Source organism: Thalassophryne amazonica, chromosome 8 (genome assembly GCF_902500255.1).
Source record: "Thalassophryne amazonica chromosome 8, fThaAma1.1, whole genome shotgun sequence".
NCBI classification, from domain to species: domain Eukaryota; kingdom Metazoa; phylum Chordata; class Actinopteri; order Batrachoidiformes; family Batrachoididae; genus Thalassophryne; species Thalassophryne amazonica.
The window spans coordinates 29,432,159-29,457,779 of record NC_047110.1 but is presented as its reverse complement, the minus strand read 5'-3'; the positions used below and the strand labels follow the sequence as shown (position 1 = coordinate 29,457,779).

The window sequence follows — 25,621 nt, the reverse complement described above, 5'->3', positions numbered from 1 at the left end:
TTAGGTGAGTGCATGGTGCACTGCTGTTTGCATTTTGAAATTTTAGTGCAGTGATTTTTTCTTTATCACGGGTATATGCATATTTTTACATACATATGTATAAATTTTTATATTTCGGTTAAAAGGTGGACGTTTATAAGATTTTGCTTCTCCCTACACCCTTTTGGGCACATGGGTACGTTGTTAAATTGCTTTCTTTGAGTTTTCCTTGCTATTTTGAGTCTGCGTGTGCCGAATAAATTCATTCATTCAGCAAATGTCAGCTCTCCGCAGTTTGTCCGTGATCGAATCAGACATACACAGAGGACACTTGGCTTTTAATATATAGATTACTCAATTATAATTACCTTCCATCTATCCATACATAAAAATGTACTTTCCTCTGCTGGTGTATGTAAAATGACAAGATTGAGACATTGTTTGCCATCAAAACACATCTTTTTTTATTGTTGATATTGACAAAAGCTGTGCTTCACATGAATAAAAAGATAAGCAATGCACGCACAACATGCAAACATATCCACATATGTAAATGTCAACCTTACCAGATCCTAAAATATTACTATCTTGTATAAAGGGGTATGTCTTAATAATGGTTCAAAATTAAAGACATCTTAAATTCCAAGCATGTAGTACTGTATTATTTGCAAACAGTGAATGAGTAATTTACATGGAAGCTGATAAAAATGTATTCACACTTGAGATAATCCAAAACAAAAGTGGCCTGTTTTAGAGTTTATTTTTTACAAAGTGAAGAACTGCCCCTTTCATGAGATACCAAAATAAGTTCCATTTTTCAAATGAAATTCATCAGTGTTTAGTCAACAATTTCAAAAACATACATCACTCACACAATCTGACGCTGTGCTGTCAGTCAACAGCAGATGGCGCTACACACTACAGGGCTTCAGGCACAAACGTTTCAGCTGGAAAGAAGCAGTAAAGTCCTGCTGGACCTCAATCAGCCGGTTAGCAACGAGAACAGGATGGCAGCGTGCTCCACTTTGGCTGTGCTGAGGTGCACGCTGGGACTCAAGGCTCCTCAGCACAATACCACAAGAAAACTTTTTTTGTCAAAGAATGAGCAGCGCAGGTGGAAATTGTGCTCAGACTTTTTTTTTTCTTCTTTGGAAAGTCACAAATCCAAAGCACAAGCCTCCACTGGAATCTTAATCACCTCTGACAAGAAGAGAAAACTGTTGAGTTGTTATTTAGTCTGAGAGGAGGCACGACCTGAGAGTCTGCACTCGGGGCACAGCGACACACGAGGTCCTGAAGACGTTCAGTAGTTTGTCTTGAGTCTACGGTTCTCCTCTCTCAGCTTCTCAATCTCCTCCACCAGAGACTCGTTCACAGAGTATCGCTCAATCAGACTGTGAATCTCATTCTGACACATGACACATCCAAGAAACAGAGATGGAACATTTTACTATCATGACCCTTAACCCTGGTAACAAAGCAGCCAGCACTTACAACCCCAATTCCATTGAAGTTGGGACATTGTGTAAAATATAAATAAAAACAATACAATGATTTGCAAATCCTCTTGAATCTGTATTCAATTGAATACACCGCAAAGACAAGATATTTAATATTCAAACTGATAAACTTTATTGTTTCTGTGCAAATATTTGCTCATTATAAAATGGATGTCTGCAACACGTTTCAAAAAAGTTGCAACAGTGGTATGTTTACCACTGTGTTACATCACCTTTTCTTCTAACAACACTCAATAAGTGCTTGGGAACTGAGGACACTAATTGTTGAAGCTTTGCAAGTGGAATTCTTTCCCATTCTTGCCTGATGTATGGCTTCAGTTGTTCCAACAGTCCAGGGTCTCTGTTGTTGTATTTTGCGTTTCATAATGCTCCACACATTTTCAATGGGCGACAGGTCTGGACTGCAGGCAGGCCAGTCTAGTACCCGCACTCTTACTACAAAGCCACGCTGTTGTAACACGTGCAGAATGTGACTTGGCATTGTCTTGCTGAAATAAGCAGGGACGTCCCTGAAAAAGACACTTGGATGGCAGCATGTGTTGCTCCAAAACCTGGATGTACCTTTCAGAATTGATGGTGTCATCACAGATGTGTACGTTGCCCATGCCATGAGCACTAACACACCCCCATACCATCACAGATGCTGGCTTTTGAACTTTGCGCTGGTAACAATCTGGATGGTCTCTTTCCTCTTTTGCCCGGAGGACACGATGTCCATGATTTCCAAAAACAATGTGAAATGTGGACTCATCAGACCACAGCACACTTTTCCACTTTGCGTCTGTCCATTTCAAATGAGCTCGGGCCAAGAGAAGGCAGCAGCGTTTCTGGATGTTGTTGATGTATGGCTTTTAGTTTGCATGGTAGAGTTTTAACTTGCATTTGTAGATGTAGCAACAAACTGTGTTAACTGACAATGGTTTTCTGAAGTGTTCCTGAGCCCACGCAGTAAGATCCTTTACACAATATCGTTTTTTAATGCAGTGCCGCCTGACGGATCGAAGGTCATGGGCAATCAATGTTGGTTTTCAGCCTTGCCGCTTAATGTAGAAAGTTTTCCAGATTCTCTGAATCTTCTGATTATATTATGGACTGTAGATGATGGAATCCCTAAATTCCTTGCAATTGAACGTTGAGAAACATTGTTCTTATACTGTTGGACTATTTTTTCACACAGATGTTCACAAAGTGGTGATCCTCGCCCTATCTTTGCTTGTGAATGGCTGAGCCTTTTGGGGATCCTCCTTTTATACTCAATCGTGACACTCACCTGTTTCCAATTAACCTGTTCACCTGTGGAATGTTCCAAACAGGTGTTCTTTGAGCACTGTTGCCCCGTCCCAGCTTTTTTGAAATGTGTTGCAGGCATCCATTTCAAAATGAGCAAAAATTTGCACAAAACAAAATAAGTCTATCAGTTTGAACATTAAATATCTTGTCTTTGTGGTGTATTCAACTGAATATAGATTGAAGAGTATTTGCAAATCATTGTATTGTTTTTATTTATATTTCACACAATGTCCAAACTTCATTGGAATTGGGGTTGTAAATAATGATTCACTGAATTCAGAGACATGAAGTTTCATATATGTCAAATTTAATAAGAAAAAGAAAAAGGGGGGGGGGGGGGGGGGCTAAAAGCAGTGTCCAAATGCATTACTGCCTCCCCACCTCAATTAATATGCAAGAGAAAACAATACTGATGTCAATTTATTTCTAGCGTCCTTTTAGTTCTTGTGTCTAGGGAAGACTTGAAACTTTAATCAGGTTATCGAAATGTGCTTGTAATCAGATATTTTACTGTCAGCAAGAGGCAGGATGGACCTCCTGATGTTGACTCCAACAAGTGGGCATGATTAAACACACTTTAAAAGTAGAGTTCATACCAGCTGGATGTAAAACTGCCGAACCATCTCCACCTGGAGATTGACGATGTCTCTGTGACAGGCATCCCTGAAAAGATATACAATTTTACTGGTGTGAGATTTCCACACAGCTTCATTTTGTTCCTGTCAGGTCCTTCAGTAGTTGGACGGGGGGGGGGGGGGGGGGGGGGGGGGCGTTTGTACTTCTAGTGCAGACTGTTAGTTTTAATTTAAGGGCTTTTACAAAAACATCTCATGAACTATTGAGGGGTTAAAGCTATCCATTATGAGCACAAACTCAATATAAGGATTATTGTTAATACAAATCAGCACGTTTACAGCCAGTTTTCTTTAGACAAGTCAGAAGATGAACAGAATCAACATTACCAAATCACTTGTATGTCCTGGACTTCATTTACACCTATCTTTATGAAATACAAACATATGGTACTTGCAAAACTAGTTGCTTGCATATATCATATATTGGTGGTTGTGAATCTTTTGTGATGAAACACCTGAATGAATAAACTGGTCCACCTCTGTAGTAATTGACAAACAAGCTGCCAGATCTGGCAGCTGAAATTGCACACAGTCCACAGGAAAATCAGCAATTAATCGACAGAAATCCGCACACAATGTTTCTCAGCCCAGTAGATGAAAGGGAAATTATTAACGTAGTTAGTACATGTAAAAGTAAAAAGTCATCGGATCATAATGAGGTACATATGTCCTTAGTAAAGCAAATAATTACTGAAATCGCAAAACCATTATCATATATTTTTAATAAATCATTCAAACTGAAATTGTTCCTAACAGTATGAAAGTGGCAAAGTGATACCTTTATTCAAATCTGGTAGCAAGCATCTTTTACTAACTACAGGCCTGTGTCTCTATTGTCACAATTTTCAAAGATACTGGAAAAAGTTTACAACAGCAGACTGGATAAATTTATAGAACAACATAACTTGCTTGATGAAAGTCAATATGGTTTTAGAGCAAAAAGGTCCACGACACTGGAATTGCTCGATTCCATAGAAGAGATCAATAAACGTGGACCAAAGGGTAATAGTAGCAGGTTTATTTGTTGACCTAAGAAAGGCTTCTGACACAACTGATCACAATATATTACTTCAAAAGTTGGAACTGTATGGGATCAGAGGGGCTGCTCTGAGTTGGATTAAAAGCTACTTACAAAACCGGAAGCAGTTAAACTCGGGGACTACTGTTCTTCATGTCTGGACATCATTTGTGGGCTACCACAGGGTTCTGTGTTGGGACCAAAATTATTTATTTTGTACATCAATGATTTATGCAAAGTTTCAAAACTGGTTAAAGCAGTTCTCTTTGCAGATGACACAAACCTGTTTTGCTCTGGAGAAAATTTGCAACAATTATTATCTGATTTAGGAACTGAAATGATAAAGTTAAAGAGATGTTTGATGTTAACAAATTATCATTAAATTTGTCTAAAACTAAATTAATGTTATTTGGAAATTAAATCAAATCAAATCAATTTTATTTATATAGCGCCAAATCACAACAAACAGTTGCCCCAAGGCGCTTTATACGTATTGTAAGGCAAGGCCATACAATAATTACAGAAAAACCCCAACAGTCAAAACGACCCCCTGTGAGCAAGCACTTGGTGACAGTGGGAAGGAAAAACTCCCTTTTAACAGGAAGAAACCTCCAGCAGAACCAGGCTCAGGGAGGGGCAGTCTTCTGCTGGGACTGGTTGGGGCTGAGGGAGAGAACCAGGAAAAAGACATGCTGTGGAGGGGAGCAGAGATCAATCACCAATGATTAAATGCAGAGTGGTGCATACAGAGCAAAAAGAGAAAGAAACACTCAGTGCATCATGGGAACCCCCCAGCAGTCTAAGTCTATAGCAGCATAACTAAGGGATGGTTCAGGGTCACCTGATCCAGCCCTAACTATAAGCTTTACCAAAAAGGAAAGTTTTAAGCCTAATCTTAAAAGTAGATAGGGTGTCTGTCTCCCTGATCTGAATTGGAGCTGGTTCCACAGGAGAGGAGCCTGAAAGCTGAAGGCTCTGCCTCCCATTCTACTCTTACAAACCCTAGGAACTACAAGTAAGCCTGCAGTCTGAGAGCGAAGCGCTCTATTGGGGTGATATGGTACTATGAAGTCCCTAAGATAAGATGGGACCTGATCATTCAAAACCTTATTAGTAAGAAGAAGAATTTTAAATTCTATTCTAGAATTAACAGGAAGTCAATGAAGAGAGGCCAATATGGGTGAGATATGCTCTCTCCTTCTAGTCCCTGTCAGTACTCTAGCTGCAGCATTTTGAATTAACTGAAGGCTTTTCAGGGAACTTTTAGGACAACCTGATAATAATGAATTACAATAGTCCAGCGTAGAGGAAATAAATGCATGAATTAGTTTTTCAGCATCACTCTGAGACAAGACCTTTCTAATTTTAGAGACATTGCACAAATGCAAAAAAGCAGTCCTACATATTTGTTTAATATGCACATTGAATGACATATCCTGATCAAAAATGACTCCAAGATTTCTCACAGTATTACTAGAGGTCAGGGTAATGCCATCCAGAGTAAGGATCTGGTTAGACACCATGTTTCTAAGATTTGTGGGGCCAAGTACAATAACTTCAGTTTTATCTGAGTTTAAAAGCAGGAAATTAGAGGTCATCCATGTATTTATGTCTGTAAGACAATCCTGCAGATTAGCTAATTGGTGTGTGTCCTCTGGCTTCATGGATAGATAAAGTTGGGTATCATCTGCGTAACAATGAAAATTTAAGCAATGCTGTCTAATAATACTGCCTAAGGGAAACATGTATAAAGTGAATAAAATTGGTCCTAGCACAGAACCTTGTGGAACTCCATAATTAACTTTAGTCTGTGAAGAAGATTCCCCATTTACATGAACAAATTGTAATCTATTAGATAAATATGATTCAAACCACCGCAGCGCAGTGCCTTTAATACCTATGGCATGCTCTAATCTTTGTAATAAAATTTTATGGTCAACAGTATCAAAAGCAGCACTAAGGTACTCTTCAAATAGACCATTCCTCTGCAGATGATCAGTTAGCTGTTTTACAATTACCCTTTCAAGAATTTTTGAGAGAAAAGGAAGGTTGGAGATTGGCCTATAATTAGCTAAGATAGCTGGGTCAAGTGATGGCTTTTTAAGTAATGGTTTAATTACTGCCACCTTAAAAGCCTGTGGTACATAGCCAACTAATAAAGATAGATTGATCATATTTAAAATCAAAGCATTAATTAATGGTAGGGCTTCCTTGAGCAGCCTGGTAGGAATGGGGTCTAAGACATGTTGATGGTTTGGAGGAAGTAACTAATGAAAATAACTCAGACAGAACAATCAGAGAGAAAGAGTCTAACCAAATACCGGCATCACTGAAAGCAGCCAAAGATAACGATATGTCTTTGGGATGGTTATGAGTAGTTTTTTCTCTAATAGTTAAAATTTTATTAGCAAAGAAAGTCATTAAGTCATTACTAGTTAAAGTTAAAGGAATACTCGGCTCAATAGAGCTCTGACTCTTTGTCAGCCTGGCTACAGTGCTGAAAAGAAACCTGGGGTTGTTCTTATTTTCTTCAATTAGTGATGAGTAGTAAGATGTCCTAGCTTTACGGAGGGCTTTTTTATAGAGCAACAGACTCTTTTTCCAGGCTAAGTGAAGATCTTCTAAATTAGTGAGACGCCATTTCCTCTCCAACTTCGGGGTTATCTGCTTTATGCTACGACTTTGTGAGTTATACCACGGAGTCAGACACTTCTGATTTAAAGCTCTCTTTTTCAGAGGAGCTACAGCATCCAAAGTTGTCTTCAATGAGGATGTAAAATAGGGTGGTTCAAAAAAATAAATGTTGGAAATTCATTACTCTCACCCCTTCATTTTATGATGCTTTGGGAAAAAAGAAAGCCTGCCAAACATTTTTGTCATACATTAATATTTAGAGGTAGCACATCATAGCTGAAGGTTGTAAATATATCAATTATCGCTGCCCGAGTGCCCGTGCAATAGGTTATCCATTATCCAGTATCTAATCACATCACTTATAAAGAGGATAGAAGTTAACCACCTGAGTGTAAGTATAATTTTATATTCAATTTAAAACTATACCTGGGTTTAAATATTTCTCACAAACAACATACTTTCAAAAATGTTATTTTAGGCTACAAGCTGAAAATTTTGCTTCAATTCACAGCTTCTTTTCTTTCAGATCTTTGGTGATGGTGAATCTAACATGAGATAAATGTAAAAAGAGACACTTGCTGACTTAACATGCTTAACCATTAACTGGAAACTTCAGTAAAACATGTCAGCTACTAGAAGTAGAACATTTGTATACCTTATTGGTTCCACCGACTGAAATAAAGGGAAACAAATTGCCCTCAAATGGGCAAATACTCAAGGTATTTTTCTTCAAACACACTGATTTGAAGAAAACTGTCCATGATGCTGCTGTGACCTCTATAGACATGGCAATTCCTTTTTGGGAGAGAGCTAGAATCCCACTGAGGGCAAAGCAGCATCTGATCACAAAGTTAGAAAAGGTGTTCGGAAAATGGAAAACATTGAAAAAGACCAAGAATCGCAATACAGACAAGCAGAAGAAAGATGAAACAGTGTTTTGTGAATCTTTGGAGGACTTGTTTGACATGGCACATCAGGATGTCCTAACAATGATAAAGTTTGAAGATGACAGACAGTTCCTACTTGCTCAGCGAGAGAAAGGTAGAGGATGCATGACAGGCATAGATAAAATACAAACTGCCAAAGAACAAAGAGCAGAAAAAAGGAAAGCTGCAGAAGCAAAATACAAAGAGAAACTGGAGGAGCCTGGACCATCTAATGTCTCACTACCTGACACTGTCTCCAGCCAGAGTGAAGAGAACACAGAAAGTCCAGATGAAGAATTTGTTATGCCAGTGCCACAAAAAGCCAGTAAAATTAAAGCTGTTGTAACACCAGGACTTGCAGCAGCACTGGATAGTACCAAAACAACAGACAGAAGTGCCACCTATATTCTGACTGAAGCAGCAGCAAGTCTTGGTCATGATGCAAGCAACTTAAATATCATTATCATGTAAAGGATGTTCTCTTATGTTACACAGCTATATAATTGGTTCTTGTGCTGATTCATACATTTTTGAATATTAAGTACTGCAAGGCATAAAGAATATTATTGTTTGGAGCTAGATCAAAATATATGTGGAAATATATAAAGCATAGACTTATGTAAATTTATCAATAATGAAACAGTATTTCATCAATAAAATGAAAATGCAATGTTTGATTGTTACAAAATCTTCGCTACCCCAGTATGTAGGTATTGTAGGAGCATGATACATGTACGAGAAGAACTGCATCTCACAATTCATGTTTTAGTGTTAACTATTTTATGGGATATGAAAAGATTTGATTTTCCAATGTATTGCCATAATTTCTGTCCTGACATATCAATATTAAACTGACAGAAATAATTAGGAAATATCTGGAAATGACCATACTATATGACAAAGTTATTGCGAGCAAAATCTTTAAGGGCTGTGTGCTACCAGTAAAAATTATTAGAGTTTTATGAAATTGTACATGATGTGTTTTTATGTTAGGTACAACAAATTTAGAGGGTGAGACTTGAAGTTTTTTGAAAAAAACATTTTGACCTTTTTTATGGACCACCCTAATGTAAAACTATTGACGAGATACTTTATCTCACTCACAGAGTTTAGGTAGCTACTCTGCACTGTGTTGGTATATGGCATTAGAGAACATAAAGAAGGAATCATATCCTTAAACCTAGTTACAGCGCTTTCTGAAAGACTTCTAGTGTAATGAAACTTATTCCCCACTGCTGGGTAGTCCATCAGAGTAAATGTAAATGTTAAGAAATGATCAGACAGAAGGGAGATTTCAGGGAATACTGTTAAGTCTTCAATTTCCATACCATAAGTCAGAACAAGATCTAGTATATGATTAAAGTGGTGGGTGGACTCATTTACATTTTGAGCAAAGCCAATTGAGTCTAATAATAGATTAAATGCAGTGTTGAGGCTGTCATTCTCAGCATCTGTGTGGATGTTAAAATAGCCCACTATAATTATCTTATCTGAGCTAAGCACTAAGTCAGACAAAAGGTCTGAAAATTCATAGAGAAACTCACAGTAACGACCAGGTGGACGATAGATAATAACAAATAAAACTGTTTTTTGGGACTTCCAATTTGGATGGACAAGACTAAGAGTTAAGCTTTCAAATGAATTAAAGCTCTGTCTGGGTTTTAGATTAATTAATAAGCTGGAATGGAAGATTGCTGCTAATCCTCCGCCTGGGCCCGTGCTATGAGCGTTCTGGCAGTTAGTGTGACTCGGGGGTGTTGACTCATTTAAACTAACATATTCATCCTGCTGTAACCAGGTTTCTGTAAGGCAGAATAAATCAATATGTTGATCAATTATTATATAATTTACTAACAGGGACTTAGAAGAGAGAGACCTAATGTTTAATAGACCACATTTAATTGTTTTAGTCTGTTGTGCAGTTGAAGGTGCTATATTATTTTTTCTTTTTGAATTTTTATGCTTAAATAGATTTTTACTGGTTATTGGTGGTCTGGAAGCAGGCACCGTCTCTACGGGGATGGGGTAATGAGGGGATGGCAGGGGGAGAGAAGCTGCAGAGAGGTGTGTAAGACTACAACTCTGCTTCCTGGTCCCAACCCTGGATAGTCACAGTTTGGAGGATTTAAGAAAATTAGCCAGATTTCTAGAAATGAGAGCTGCTCCATCCAAAGTGGGATGGATGCTGTCTCTCCTAACAAGACCAGGTTTTCCCCAGAAGCTTTGCCAATTATCTACGAAGCCCACCTCATTTTTTGGACACCACTCAGACAGCCAGCAATTCAAGGAGAACATGCGGCTAAACATGTCACTCTTGGTCCGATTGGGGAGGGGCCCAGAGAAAACTACAGAGTCCAACATTGTTTTTGCAAAGTTACACACCGATTCAATGTTAATTTTAGTGACCTCCGATTGGCGTAACCGGGTGTCATTACTGCCGACGTGAATTACAATCTTACCAAATTTACGCTTGGCCTTAGCCAGCAGTTTCAAATTTCCTTCAATGTCGCCTGCTCTGGCCCCCGGAAGACATTTGACTATGGTTGCTGGTGTCGCTAACTTCACATTTCTCAAAACAGAGTCGCCAATAACCAGAGTTTGATCCTCGGCGGATGTGTCGCCGAGTGGGAAAAAACGGTTAGAAATGTGAACGGGTTGGCGGTGTACACGGGCTTCTGTTTAGAACTACGCTTCTTCCTCACAGTCACCCAGTCGGCCTGCTTTCCCGGCTGCTCGGGATCTGCTGGAAGGGAACTAACAGCGGCTAAGCTACCTTGGTCCGCACCGACTACAGGGGCCTGGCTAGCTGTAGAAATTTCCACGGTGCGGAGCCGAGTCTCCAATTCGCCCAGCCTGGCCTCCAAAGCTACGAATAAGCTACACTTATTACAAGTACCATTACTGCTAAAGGAGGCCGAGGAATAACTAAACATTTCACACCCAGAGCAGAAAAGTGCGGGAGAGACAGGAGAAGCTGCCATGCTAAATCGGCTAAGAGCTAGTAGCTGCGCTAAGCTAGCGGATTCCTAAAAACACACAAAGTGAATAATGTGTAAATAATTTAGAGGTGATTCAGCAGAGGGAGTGCTTTAGTTAAGGCACGTGAAGATTACACTGTGAAACAAATCGTTATCTAGATAAATTATTTAGAAAAGACATACAAATTCAGTTAAATATACATGGGGTAAACATAGAACGTGTCAAAAAGAATAAGTTTTTAGGTGTCATTATTGATGAAAAAATAAATTTGAAACCTCATATTCAGCATATTCAAATGAGGGTATCAAAGAGCATTGTAGTATTAAATAAATCAAAGCATGTTCTTGATGGCAGAGCACTACATACTTTGTATTGTTCAATGGTTGCACCCTACCTGACTTACTGTGCTGAAGTTTGGGGCAACAATTATAAAACTACATTGCAACCATTATTCATTCTTCAAAAAAGAGCATCAAGAACAATTCATAAAGCAGGTTATCGAGACCACACCAACCCACTGTTCATTAAATCTCAAATATTACAACTTCACTATATGATTTTGTTCAAGACTGTTCGATTAACGTACAAAGTAAAAAATAAACAAGTGCCATTTAGAATTCAAGAATTTTTTTACTGAGAGAGAAGGAAAATATAATTTACGGGGCTTGTATCGTTTTCAAATTGCTGGCGCTCAGATGACCAGGAAAGGTTTCTGTGTCTCCATGTGTGGCCCTAGACTATGGAATAACCTGATGGATGAACTCAAACGATGTCCAAATATCAATCAGTTTAAAAATCAATAAGAAATGATATTTTCAAGCTCTGTATCTGCTGAAGAAGGATGAGTTTTGTGTGTAGCCAAATTTTAATTGTAAATTTGTTCGGGAGCATTCAGATTGTGTCCTTTAAATTGAAGAGATTGAAGTGGCTGAAAATGGGACTGGGAATAGTTGGGGTTATTTTTTTTCCCCACTCCTTTCTGACGACTAGATAATTTTAGTTTTGGTTAAAGGGGTAGGCATTAAAAAGCTTTGCTTCTGCCTATACCCTTTGAGGTACACGAATGCATTGTCAATCCATTTTTTTTTCCATTGTCAATCCATTTTCTTTTTCGTTGTAAGTTTTGTTTGTTGTTGTTTTGGACTGTGTGTATGTGTTGAATAAATTCATTCATTCATTCAAGTCACGTGAGAATTACACATCGCTAAGCAAGCGCATTCATTTCCTAACAGGTCTAATCCTTAATAGTTCATGCAATATTTTAGTTACACCTACACCCACCCCCAAATTAAAGCTAAAACTCTACACTACCACCACATGCTGACTGCTTCAATACAACTTCACTGTGATGATATATAGAGGCAAAATTCCAGGAACTCTGCCCCTGTCTGTACTTGACTGTAGCTTTACCAATTTTCCATTTAACAGTTCTTGATTTAACCTTTTAAACTGCTACAAACTTACTAGGTATCTAAATATAAATTAACAACAAATGTGAGTTAAATTCTTGACACCTGAAGTCCTCCAGAGTTTCATGGATCATGTTCTGGATGAAGTGGATCTGCAGGGAGGTGAGAGGCACACCTCCTCCCTGACCCACCACATCTGCAATATTCTGGGACAGGGAGTTTGACACGGCTGCAGCTGAACCTGTAAGTGCACAGACAAAGAAAGAGAAAGCAGACAGCAGCCAGTCAACATGACTTCTACTTTGTTCCAGACTGCTGTATTACAGTTACTTTGTCAGCAGCAGACCCCAAAACACCAGCAATTAAGAAGACTAGTATGTTGCCTGTGGGCATCCACGGGCTCTAGATTGAGTAGTCTTTATAAAATAGGTAGCTGACATTTTTCAAGGGCGGTAATAAATTATGCAAAGTTTCTATAATAAGTTGGAATGGTGTGTGAGTCCAGAATGTTTTTAGAACCTTAGACCTCAAAAGTTTTTAAGAGGAAGAACACGAGTTTTATTTCCTCTTAATTATGTCATTTTTTTAATGTTACTTTACTGTCTTAATGTATTTATAAATTGTTTAGGTTCTTGTTATAATATACACACTATTATTATTATCAGTATAATTATTATTATTCTTATTTTATTATTGCTCCTATTTTGTCATTTGATTTTTAAATTGACCGCAATAGAAAGAAGTGTTTCCATGTTCTTGTGTCATCCATGTATTTTTAATGTATTTACAATTATATTATGTACTTACATTAAACTTAGTAAATAAAATTACGTACACATGCACTCGTACACAGATGCCACTTGGCCTTTAATATATAGGTGATTTGCCAGCCCCTGCTGGAATGGCGTGAAATTGTTCTGTGTCGTTAGCTAATATTCGTAGTTTCTCCAAAAATATTAGTCCTATCAATGTTCTGGTCTGTTCTGGTCTGCCTGCTGGAACAAAATCTGATTGTGTAGAGTAATTCAAATACATTTTAAAGACTTTTGTATACATTAGTGTTTTACTCAGCTACTTTTCCCCTCGATCTGAAATTATATTACGAATGATGAACCTGGACTTGTCATATCCAAATTCTCAGACTGGTAGTGAAGCAAAGGGCTAGGCTGCCAGCGACACCATCTGCATCCTGTCTGTTACTCGATCACTTTGCTGTTGAAAAACAGTGTCTGAGTTGTTCGTTCCGACTGACTGATTCCTGCTCTGTCTCTTTGTAAGGTGAAGTTACTACTGATGCCTGCAAAGGAGGAGAGCATCCATTTCGCTCCCTGTCTGAGCAACGAATTTCCCCACTCATGATAAACTGTGGGTCACAATGCCCATTGGAATTTTATATGGATGTATGCCTACTTCTGTTCTGTCATATCAGATTTGCATGTTTGACAAATCTTTGTTGCATTTTGTTCACCTGGTTCTTGTTATTGTTAGCAAGGCCAAAGCAAACTTCTGAATGTTCCAGTGAGCACTGATAACAAGAGTGCTCTGAGAACACAATATCCCTGCTGGCAAATGCTGCTTTGGCACAAGTGCTTGCTACATTCTGATAACATCTGAAGGATTTATACCAAGTTTCACAAAATCCGTCCTAAATATGTAAAGAGTTGATTTCAGAATGCAGGCACTCACACATGAAACTGACAGAGTGTAGATTTGTTTATCAAGGGCCATAACTCCAGTAAAATGGGCCTGACTCCAACAATATGATAATATGTGTATTACCACTCTATAACAATGGCTTGTATCAGGTTTCACAAAATTCCTCCTAAAAGTGTGAGAGGAGTTGATTTCAGAATGCTTATACGGACAGGTGGATGATGAAGGTGGACATTTCAGTAAGACAATGATCCCAAACACACAGCCCAGGAAACTCAAAATAAAGCTGCTGGAATGGCCCAGCCAGCTGACTTGAATCCAACAGAAAATCTATGGGAAGAACAAAACATCAGAGTTCATAGAAGAGGTCCACAGAATCCTCAACATTTGAAGACTGTTTGTGTGGAAGAATTGGTGAAAATTACACCTGAGTAATGCATGAGACTAGTTTCTCTGTACAGGAGGCCTCTTGAAGCTGAACAATGTATTAAATAAATTTCAGTAAGCGTGCTCAATACTTTTTCCCTGTGTTGCGTTTATATTTGTTTAGGTTCCTTTGCATATATGGATTACTTGGGTTGTTACTGACATCTGGTGAAAATCTCATGTTAAAAGCACCTTTCAAAATATATTTACGGAGAAAAATGGTGGCGTATTCAATACATATTTTACCCTCTCTCTCTGTATGTGCACCCCTTGACCTTTTACATGTTTGAAATTTTATATCAAAAAAGAAAAAAAAAAAAAAAAAGGAAATTCAGGCTTATGTTACAATTGCGCCCTTTAAGCTCACAGTGAAAAGTAATCTCTATGTCATGAATTAAAAGAAATAAAAGTCAAAAAGCCTAAATGACGGTGTGAATAAGTAAATACACCCTTTAGTATAACACATATAAACCATTAGTTTTACATCCAGTTTTCTTCAGACAATTCAGGGGATGGTTACGTGAATATTTCCTAGACATTTACTGAAGCCAATTTAAAACCACATAAGCGCTTTGCTAAACAATAGCAATAAACAAGAGCAATCAGTAATTTCTGACCTCTGCCAATCCAGATCCAGATCACCTCCAACATTCAGGAGAGTCTTCCATGCACTAATATCTATCTGTGGTGCAAATTCAGTGAAAATCTGTGACGTAGTTTTGACACAATTCTTCAAAGCCTACATAAAGTGAAACTTGATCCAGAATCTGGATCTGGATCGCCTTAATGAAGTCTTCCATGGACTAATATCTATCTGTGGTGAAAATTCCGTCAAAATCCGTGCAGTGGTTTTGACGTAATCCTGCTAACAGACAGACAGACAGACAAACAAATAAATACACTCAACAAAAATATAAACGCAACACTTTTGGTTTTGCTCCCATTTTGTATGAGATGAACTCAAAGATCTAAAACTTTTTTCACATACACAATATCACCATTTCCCTCAAATATTGTTCACAAACCAGTCTAAATCTGTGATAGTGAGCACTTCTCCTTTGCTGAGATAATCCATCCCACCTCACAGGTGTGCCATATCAAGATGCTGATTAGACACCATGATTAGTGCACAGGTGTGCCTTAGACTGCCCACAATAAAAGGCCACTCTGAAAGGTGCAGTTTTATCACACAGCACAATGCCACAGATGTCGCAAGATTTGAGGGAGCGTGCAATTGGCATGCTGACAGCAGGAATGTCAACCAGAGCTGCTGCTCGTGTATTGAATGTCCAGTTCTCTACCATAAGCCGTCTCCAAAGGCGTTTCAGAGAATTTGGCAGTACATCCAACCAGCCTCACAACTGCAGACCACGTGTAACCACACCAGCCCAGGACCTCCACATCCAGCATGTTCACCTCCAAGATCGTCTGAGACAAGCCACTCGGACAGCTGCTGAAACAGTCAGTTTGCATAACCAAACAATTTCTGCACAAACTGTCAGAAACCGTCTCAGGGAAGCTCATCTGCATGCTTGTCGTCCTCATCGGGGTCTCGACATGACTCCAGTTCATCGTCGTAATTGACTTGAGTGGGCAAATGCTCACATTCGCTGGCGTTTGGCACGTTGGAGAGGTGTTCTCTTCACGGATGAATCCCGGTTCACACTGTTCAGGGCAGATGGCAGACAGCGTGTGTGGCGTTGTGTGGGTGAGCGGTTTTCTGATGTCAATGTTGTGGATCGAGTGGATCGAGTGGCCCATGGTGGCGGTGGGGTTATGGTATGGGCAGGCGTCTGTTATGGACGAAGAACACAGGTGCATTTTATTGATGGCATTTTGAATGCACAGAGATACCGTGACAAGATCCTGAGGCCCATTGTTGTGCCATCCAAGAACATCACCTCATGTTGCAGCAGGATAATGTACGGCCCCATGTTGCAAGGATCTGTACACAATTCTTGGAAGCTGAAAATGTCCCAGTTCTTGCATGGCTGGCATACTCACCGGACATGTCACCTATTGAGCATGTTTGGGATGCTCTGGACCGGCGTATACGACAGCATGTACCAGTTCCTGCCAATATCCAGCAACTTCGCACAGCCATTGAAGAGGAGTGGACCAACATTCCACAGGCCACAATTGACAACCTGATCAACTCTATGCGAAGGAGATGTGTTGCACTGCATGAGGCAAATGGTGGTCACACCAGATACTGACCCCCCCAATAAAACAAAACTGCACCTTTCAGAGTGGCCTTTTATTGTGGACAGTCTAAGGCACACCTGTGCACTAATCATGGTGTCTAATCAGCATCTTGATATGGCACACCTGTGAGGTGGGATGGATTATCTCAGCAAAGGAGAAGTGCTCACTATCACAGATTTTGACTGGTTTGTGAACAATATTTGAGGGAAATGGTGATATTGTGTATAAGGAAAAAGTTTTAGATCTTTGAGTTCATCTCATACAAAATGGGAGTAAAACCAAAAAAGTGTTGCGTTTATATTTTTGTTGAGTGTAAATGAACACCAAAGATTATATTACGTCCTTGGCGGATGTAATAACACTATGATGACAAATATACAAGAGCATTAAAACATAAAACATGTACCTGGACAAAAGCCCATGTGAGTAAAAGCCTCTTCAATGGAAAAAAGATTAAAATGGAGCCCATTCTAATGTTAGGGGCTAATTTCTGAAACACACAGCCTCCTCTATCTTTTAGATTTGTATGAATAAAAGCAAAAAAGTAGTTGACACTAACTGATTAAACTGGAAATCAAACCCATAAGCACTGCCAGTGCTGGCAGCTTGCTGTACCTGGTGTGGTGGGTGGGGTTCCATGCACAGGAGAGGCGTAGCTCATTTGACCTTGAACACTTGCTCGCCTGAGGCTTGGCTCTGGAGTGAAAAAAGGTGGGGCTGTCTGGCTATGATTGGTCGGTTGAGATGATGTGGGTGTGGTCTGGCCCTCCCCTGTGAGGCTGGAGTTGCTGGCCTTGTCCAACTGTTGAGCAAGTGAGGTTTATTTAGTGAAACTTGAAGACACAGTACTGATGTTATAGTGTATGCCAAGATATCCTCTGAAACTGAGTTCAGAGGTGAAGACCTTTCTGTAGTCATGTGGTTCAGGAGCTGCACTAGGGACTGACTCCTCCTCTTTGATTGGCTGCGGAGTCTGGAAGACTGACATCGGGCTGTAGCCTCCAGAAGCGACCAGAGGCGTTCCCAGGGGTGTCTTACGGTGAGAGTCTGTCACACAACAGAGAAACTAAAAATCTTGAAATATAACTGCAGACAATTTTGGACAAACTCCTAGAAAGACACAATGTTAATTTACCTTAACATCACCATTAGCATTTTAACCTGGATAGCATATGTACAGTTTTTCTGCCATGCTGTCTGTCACTAGGTACGAAGAACGCTATAAGCCTCATATTGACCATCTATACAGTGCGGTCTAAGTGTACAGTGCAAGTGCAATTGGGCTGTTGTTGGGATTTTTCCCGTATATCCATATCATTTTGGACAGTTTTCAAAACCAAGGATAGCCACTAATTTAATTAAATGGTTTCTAAAAATAAAATAAAATTCCAATTAAAAAAAAAAAAAAAAAAATCAGGACTAAATCTCTCTCACACACTCACAGCTCACAAGTTATATGTATATTTGTTTTGTAGTGGTAACTCCTTATGGTGTCAAAAACTGCTAAGAACATTTTTTCACTGGAATTTAAAATGTTAAATTTTATTTTAATTCCTGTTTACTGTTTCTGTATACTCTGGCAAAATAATTTCCTTCGTGATAAATAAAGTTGATCTTTCTTTAAAACACATTAATATTGGATGGATATTCACCTTATTCAGGAAGTCAGGGTGGGCGGCTCCATTTTGTCAAACAACTTCCAGTTTGTCACTGCTTCTAATGATTATCTACGTGGGAAAACACAGTACGCTACAAGTGCCCGAGCATGAGCAGCATTAATTGTTCAGTTCGTGGGTGCCACAATAACTTGAAAAAGAGGAAACTATTGCTTTCAGAACTATGTTTTGAACATGGAAAAGAGAGATCTGAGTGCTGAGGACGAGCAATTAACTTGTTCCCTCCTCCAGTAGATCTCCGGTGCTGGCGAAAGGCGCTGAATTTGAAAAATCCACCCAAACGTCCCTATGGCTGTTCTTTTCATTTTATGAAGAAAAAAACCCACACCACTGGATCCTTACCCAGAGAAATGATTGGACTATAACGCTCCGTTGAAGCCACCACGGATGCTAGTGAAATAAACGGGTAAACTGTGTTTGTAGCATTAGCTGCTATCTTATTTACTCATTTTCTGGTGTTTGATACAACCAAGCACTGCATGAAATAACACCATACGTATATTATTAGGATTGGGTCGTGGGGGCAACAGTTCCAGCAGAGGACCCCAAATGTATCTTTCCTGGGCCACATTAACCACCTCTGACTGGGGGATCCCGAGATGTTCCCAGGTCAGAGTGGAGACATAATCTCTCCACCTAGTCCTGGGTCTTCCCCGGGTCTCCTCCCAGTTGGACGTGCCTGGAACACCTCCCTAGGGAGGCGCCCAGGGGGCATCCTTACCAGATGCCTGAACCACCCCAGCCGGCTCCTTTCAAAGCGAAGGAGCAGCAACTCTACTCCAAGCCCCTCATGAATGACCAGGCTTCTCCCCCATCTCTAATGGAGACACCAGCCACCCTCCTAAAGAAGCCCATTTTGGCCACTTGTACCCATGATCTAGTTCTTTTGATACCCTCATGACCATAGGTGAGAGTAGGAATGAAGACTGACCAGCTCAAATCCCTTTTTGTCACAATAGTACGGCGGAGCTGCAATACCGTCCCTGCTGTGCCAATTCTCCGGCCAATCTCACGCTCCGTTGTCCCCTCACTAGTGAACAAGAAACAGAGGTACTTGAATTCCTTCATTTGGGGTAAGACCTCATTTCCTACCCAGAGTAGGCAATCCATCCTTTTCCTGCTAAGAACCATGGCTTCAGATTTAGAGGTGTTGATCTTCATCCCAGCCGCTTCACACTTGGCTGTGAACTAACCCAGTGAGTGCTGGAGTTCACAGACTGATGATGCAAACAGGACCACATCATCTGCAAAAAGCAGTGATGAGACCCTCAGCCTATCAAACTGAAGAATGTAGCAGAAAGCTGTGATCATTCAACCAACCTCAACGTCTTATGTTTGCACAAACAAAGGCTATGAAAGTTTTTTCAAAGAAAAAAAGGATAAACTGCATATTATAGCAAGGCCTGGTATACAGTGAGGAAAATAAGTATTTGAACACCCTGCGATTTTGCAAGTTCTCCCACTTAGAAATCATGGAGGGGTCTGAAATTTTCATCTTAGGTGCATGTCCAATGTGAGAGACATAATCAAAAAAAAAAAAAAAAATCCAGAAATCACAATGTATGATTTTTATTTATAATTTATTTGTATGTTACTGCTGCAAATAAGTATTTGAACACCTACCAACCAGCAAGAATTCTGGCTCACACAGACCTGTTAATTTTTCTTTAAGAAGCCCTCTTATTCTGCACTTTTTAACCTGTATTAATTGCACCTGTTTGAACTTGTTACCTGTATAAAAGACACCTGTTCACACACTCAATCAATCACACTCCAACCTGTTCACCATAGCCAAGACCAAAGAGCTGTCTAAGGACACCAGGGACAAACTGTAGACCTGCACAAGGCTGGGATGGACTACAGGACAACAGGCAAGCAGCTTGGTATAAGACAACAACTGTTGCGATTATTTATTAGAAAGTGGAAGAAACAAGATGACTGTCAATCTCCCTTGGTCTGGAATTCCATGCAAGATCTCACTTTGTGGGTAAGGATGATTCTGAGAAAGGACAGAACTATACAGGAGAACCTGGTCAATGACCTGAAGAGAGCTGGGACCACAGTCACAAAGATTAAATTAGTAACACATGATGCTGTCATGGTTTAAAATCCTGCAGGGCAGCAAGTTCCCCCTGCTCAAGCCAGCACATGTCCAGGCCCATTTGAAGTTCACCAGTGACCATCTGGATGATCCAGAGGAGGCATGGGAGAAGGTCATGTTGTCAGATGAGACCAAAATAGAGCTTTTTGGAATCAACTCCACTTACCATGTTTAGAGGATGAGAACAACCCCAAGAAAATCATCCCAACCGTGAAGCATGGCGGTGAAATCATCATACTCTGGGGGTGCTCTTCTGCAAAGGGGACAGGATGACTGCATCGTATTGAAGGGAGGATGGATAGGGTCATGTATTGCGAAATTTTGGCAAACAACCTCCTTCCCTCAGTAAGAGCATTGAAGATGGTTCATGGCTGGGTCTTCCAGCATGACAATGACCCAAAACATACAGCCAGGGCAACTAAGGAGGGGCTCCGTAAGAAGCATTTCAAGGTCCTGGAGTGGCCTGGCCAGTCTCCAGACCTGAACTCAATAGAAAATCTCTGGAGAGAGCTGAAACTCCAAACCTGAAAGATTTGGAGATCTGTATGGAGGAGTGGACCAAAATCTCTGCTGCAGTGTGTGTAATCCTGGTGAAAAACTACAGGAAATGTTTGACCTCTGTAATTGCAAACAAAGGCTACTGTACCAAATATTAACATTGATTTTCACAGTTGTTCAAATACTTATTTGCAGCATTAACATACAAATAAATTATTAAAAAAACATACATGGTGATTTCCAGATTTATTTATTTTTTTAGATTATGTCTCTCACAGTGGACATGCACCTAAGATGAAAATTTCAGACCCCTCCATGATTTCTAAGTGGGAGAACTTGCAAAATCGTAGGGTGTTCAAATACTTATTTTCCTCACTGTATCTCCAGGTGTCACACAGGAGACGCTCAGGGTGGCTTGGTGTCAAAACCCCCACCACTTTCCAGGATTTAAGACTCCCCAAAGTGCATTCCTCATGGAGCTGTGAATTATCTTATCAAGACCCCAAACCAGATGTACCAGCTCCTCTTACATAAAAAAAAACCCTCCACAGAAAGACATACCTTCTTCCCAAAAGTCCTAAAAGATGTGTTCCTAACTAGACTCAAGAAAAAAACAATTCACTGAAGGATTACCATCAACTCACTGATGTCAGTAAAGTTTCTCTGGTTAAAATCGACCTCGCACTGACCTTTTTCACATTTGTACAGAGAAATACAAAATCCAGCCATGGAACAAGAGTGACCCCTTTTGGATGATTTGGGAAAGGACAGGTGACCTACTCCTGCAGACTTAAGTGTAACCACGTTTAAAAGGAAAAATGTCATCGTATTGTTGTAACAAAAGAAAAGAAAAGAACATGTGACTCTTTTCACCTCATGCATGAAAGTATCCTACCTGATGTGGTATACTCTGTTCATTGTGAAACATTTATTTAGTGTGTTTTTTTTAACATATGTTTATGTGGTATATACACTCAACAAAAATATAAACGCAACACTTTTGGTTTTGCTCCCATTTTGTATGAGATGAACTCAAAGATCTAAAACTTTTTCCAAATACACAATATCACCATTCCCCTCAAATATTGTTCACAAACCAGTCTAAATCTGTGATAGTGAGCACTTCTCCTTTGCTGAGATAATCCATCCCACCTCACAGGTGTGCCATATCAAGATGCTGATTAGACACCATGATTAGTGCACAGGTGTGCCTTAGACTGTCCACAATAAAAGGCCACTCTGAAAGGTGCAGTTTTGTTTTATTGGGGGGGATACCAGTCAGTATCTGGTGTGACCACCATTTGCCTCAAGCAGTGCAACACATCTCCTTCGTATAGAGTTGATCAGGTTGTCAGCTGTGTTCTGTGGAATGTTGGTCCACTCCTCTTCAATGGCTGTGCGAAGTTGCTGGATATTGGCAGGAACTGGTATACGCTGTCGTATACGCCGGTCCAGAGCATCCCAAACATGCTCAATGGGTGACATGTCCGGTGAGTATGCCGGCCATGCAAGAACTGGGACATTTTCAGCTTCCAATAATTGTGTACAGATCCTTGCAACATGGGGCCGTGCATTATCCTGCTGCAACATGAGGTGATGTTCTTGGATGTATGGCACAACAATGGGCCTCAGGATCTCGTCACGGTATCTCTGTTCATTCAAAATGCCATCAATAAAATGCACCTGTGTTCTTCGTCCATAATAGATGCCTGCCCATACCATAACCCCACCGCCACCATGGGCCACTCGATCCACAACACTGACATCAGAAAACTGCTCACCCACACGACGCCACACACACTGTCTGCCATCTGCCTTGAACAGTGTGAACCGGGATTCATCCGTGAAGAGAACACCTCTCCAACGTGCCAAACGCCAGCGAATGTGAGCATTTGCCCACTCAAGTCAGTTACGACGACGAACTGGAGTCAGGTTGAGACCCCGATGAGGACGACAAGCATGCAGATGAGCTTCCCTGAGACGGTTTCTGACAGTTTGTGCAGAAATTCTTTGGTTATGCAAACTGACTGTTTCAGCAGCTGTCCGAGTGGCTGGTCTCAGACGATCTTGGAGGTGAACATGCTGGATGTGGAGGTCCTGGGCTGGTGTGGTTACACGTGGTCTGCGGTTGTGAGGCTGGTTGGATGTACTGCCAAATTCTCTGAAACGCCTTTGGAGACGGCTTATGGTAGAGAAATGAACATTCAATACACGAGCAACAGCTCTGGTTGACATTCTTACTGTCAGAATGCCAATTGCACGCTCCCTCAAATCTTGCAACATCTGTGGCATTGTGCTGTATGATAAAACTGCACCTTTCAGAGTGGCCTTTTATTGTGGGCAGTCTAAGGCACACCTGTGCACTAATCATGGTGTCTAATCAGCATCTTGATATGGCACACCTGTGAGGTGGGATGGATTATCTCAGCAAAGGAGAAGTGCTCACTATCACAGATTTAGACTGGTTTGTGAACAAAATATGAGGGAAATGTGATATTGTGTATGTGGAAAAAGTTTTAGATCTTTGAGTTCATCTCATACAAAATGGGAGCAAAACCAAAAGTGTTGTGTTTATATTTTTGTTGAGTGTAATTCCAGGTAAAACAGTTACAAGAGGTATCCTACAGGACTTGTTTGGTTTCAAAGCAGAAATTTAGGAACAGACGCTGATTTATCTATATAAAACTAGACAAAAGAAACCCAAAACTACATTACAAAGAATTCTTGGAGGTGGAGCTTTTTAAACCTTTAAAAGAGCTCGCGCCCGGGAAATCGCTCTGTCTTTTCATCTTCTCCTCTTCCACTTCTTTCTTTTTCAGTCTGAAGACACTGCCTAGCAGTCAAAGATTTACGACCTTTGTTTAAAGCCACGTGCTACTTAAGACTCATTTCTTGTTTTGCGCACCAACAAGAAATTACTTTTCTTTTTCCGACAGATAACTTTTGCAACTTTTATCAAGTTAAACGCGCAGGCGCATTTAACTTCCTTTTTTGATTTTTCAAATTAAAACCTTTTTCTTCTTCAAACTCCAAATTCCATTCGTGAACATTTTTCTCATAAAGTCAGCTATTTTTGCATTGAGTTTTGATTTGACGCAGCTTCCAAAAAGATGACAACAAAAGACGAATTTTTGATAGAGAATAAAGGCGCTCAAACTCTTACTCTGACGGCCCAGACTACAGAGCGCTGCAGAGACAAAAACACCCAGGTCAGCTGAGACGTCAACAGCGACTTGAACCACTGCCGCAAAATCACAGCATAACAGAAAGCGTCCCCAGTAACCAACGAAACCGGGCGGGTTGCCCTGCAAAGCCTCTTTGTCAAGGTCCCTGAAAGCTGTGTGACGGACAAAGTGTCGACTGAACGGAGACGATTCTAGTACCTGGCCAACGGAGACCAGCTGCACTGCGCCTCAAGTAAGGGTTATGATGTCAGAATGAAACAAGAGTGGCTTTATTTAACTCTATTCAGAATTATTAATTTTCTCTCAAGTTGACAAACACCAAAGTAAATTCCCTGCTAAATTAGGACGAATTTAACTCTTAAAATTTCCACTACGAAACCAAATTATCTGAACGTCATATAATCATTGCTCATTGAATGTCGTCAAAATTAAATTGCTCACTGTGATATGTCCTGTTATTTAACTCTTGCCAGAGTTAAATAAATATCTTAAACATGTGAAGTTGTCTGTGATTTTTGTATGGTTTTACAGAGGGTGTCGGATCTGACCTGCGGAGCTTATGCCTGAAATTTTGAGACTGATTTGAATATTTCCTATCGACTGACTCTAAAATCAATGATATTATAACCTTGTTATAATTACATTCAGGCAATGATAGGTGGTGCCCTTGTTCGAGGTAAAATTATCCACAAGTGATCATTTCAAATACTCCAAACACATTATATTCTTCCTGTGTTTCTCCTACAAGACCCTCTTCCCCCCGACTATGCCTTGATATCCTGTCCATGCATATCACAAACAGGATTGGTGACAAGGCAGAGCCCTGGCAGAGGCCAAACCCCACCGGAAACAAGTCTGACTTACTGCCGAGCACCCGAACACAGCTCTCGTTGTGTGAGTAGAGGTCGGATGGCCCTGAGAAGGGACTCCCTCACTCCATACTCCCACAGCACCTCCCACAGTATCTCCGGGGCTACCCAATCATATGCCTTCTGCAAGTCCACAAAACACATGTAGACTGGATGGGCATACTCCCAGGCGCCCTCCAGAATCTTTGTAAGAATGACAAACTTGTTAGTTGTTCCACAACCAGGACAGAACCCACATTGTTCCTCTTGAATCTGAGGTTTGACTATCAGCCTATCAGACTTTATCAGGGAGTTTGAGTAGTGTGATGTCCCTGTAACTGGTCCACACTCTCTGGTCCCCTTTTTTAAAATTCTCTCATTATGTTACAGCCTTATTCCCTACCCCCTTGGTTTTTTGTTGTTTTTTGTTTTTTTGTTTTTTTAATGGGGGGAATAAAGCTGTAACATAATAAAATGTGGAAAAAGTGAAACATTGTGAATACTTTCTGGATGCATGGTACTCTTGAACGAATACCCTCTGTGAACACAGCACCACGACTCACCAACTACCACACTGTTGTTAATACTTTCTGGATGCATGGTACTCTTGAACGAATACCTTCTGTGAACACAGCACCA

At 40.2% G+C, this 25,621-nt stretch overlaps 1 protein-coding gene across 2 annotated transcripts in view; it reads right to left on the bottom strand.

Annotated features, from left to right (window-relative positions):
- Window positions 1–319: 319 nt before the first annotated feature.
- nedd1 (NEDD1 gamma-tubulin ring complex targeting factor) overlaps window positions 320–25,621 on the bottom strand; it is a 51,287-nt gene continuing 25,985 nt past the window's right edge. Inside the window, exons 12-16 of one of the 2 annotated variants that reach the window (XM_034175918.1) lie at window positions 17,579–17,721; window positions 17,290–17,476; window positions 12,496–12,631; window positions 3,386–3,452; window positions 320–1,387 (exon numbers count right to left, since the gene is read on the bottom strand). In XM_034175918.1, coding sequence (XP_034031809.1) covers window positions 1,283–1,387; window positions 3,386–3,452; window positions 12,496–12,631; window positions 17,290–17,476; window positions 17,579–17,721 — 638 coding nt within the window. In that variant the 3' untranslated portion in view covers window positions 320–1,282. Of the gene's footprint in view, window positions 1,388–3,385; window positions 3,453–12,495; window positions 12,637–17,288; window positions 17,477–17,578; window positions 17,722–25,621 lie in introns of both variants that reach the window. The other variant, XM_034175917.1, reaches the window with a different exon arrangement.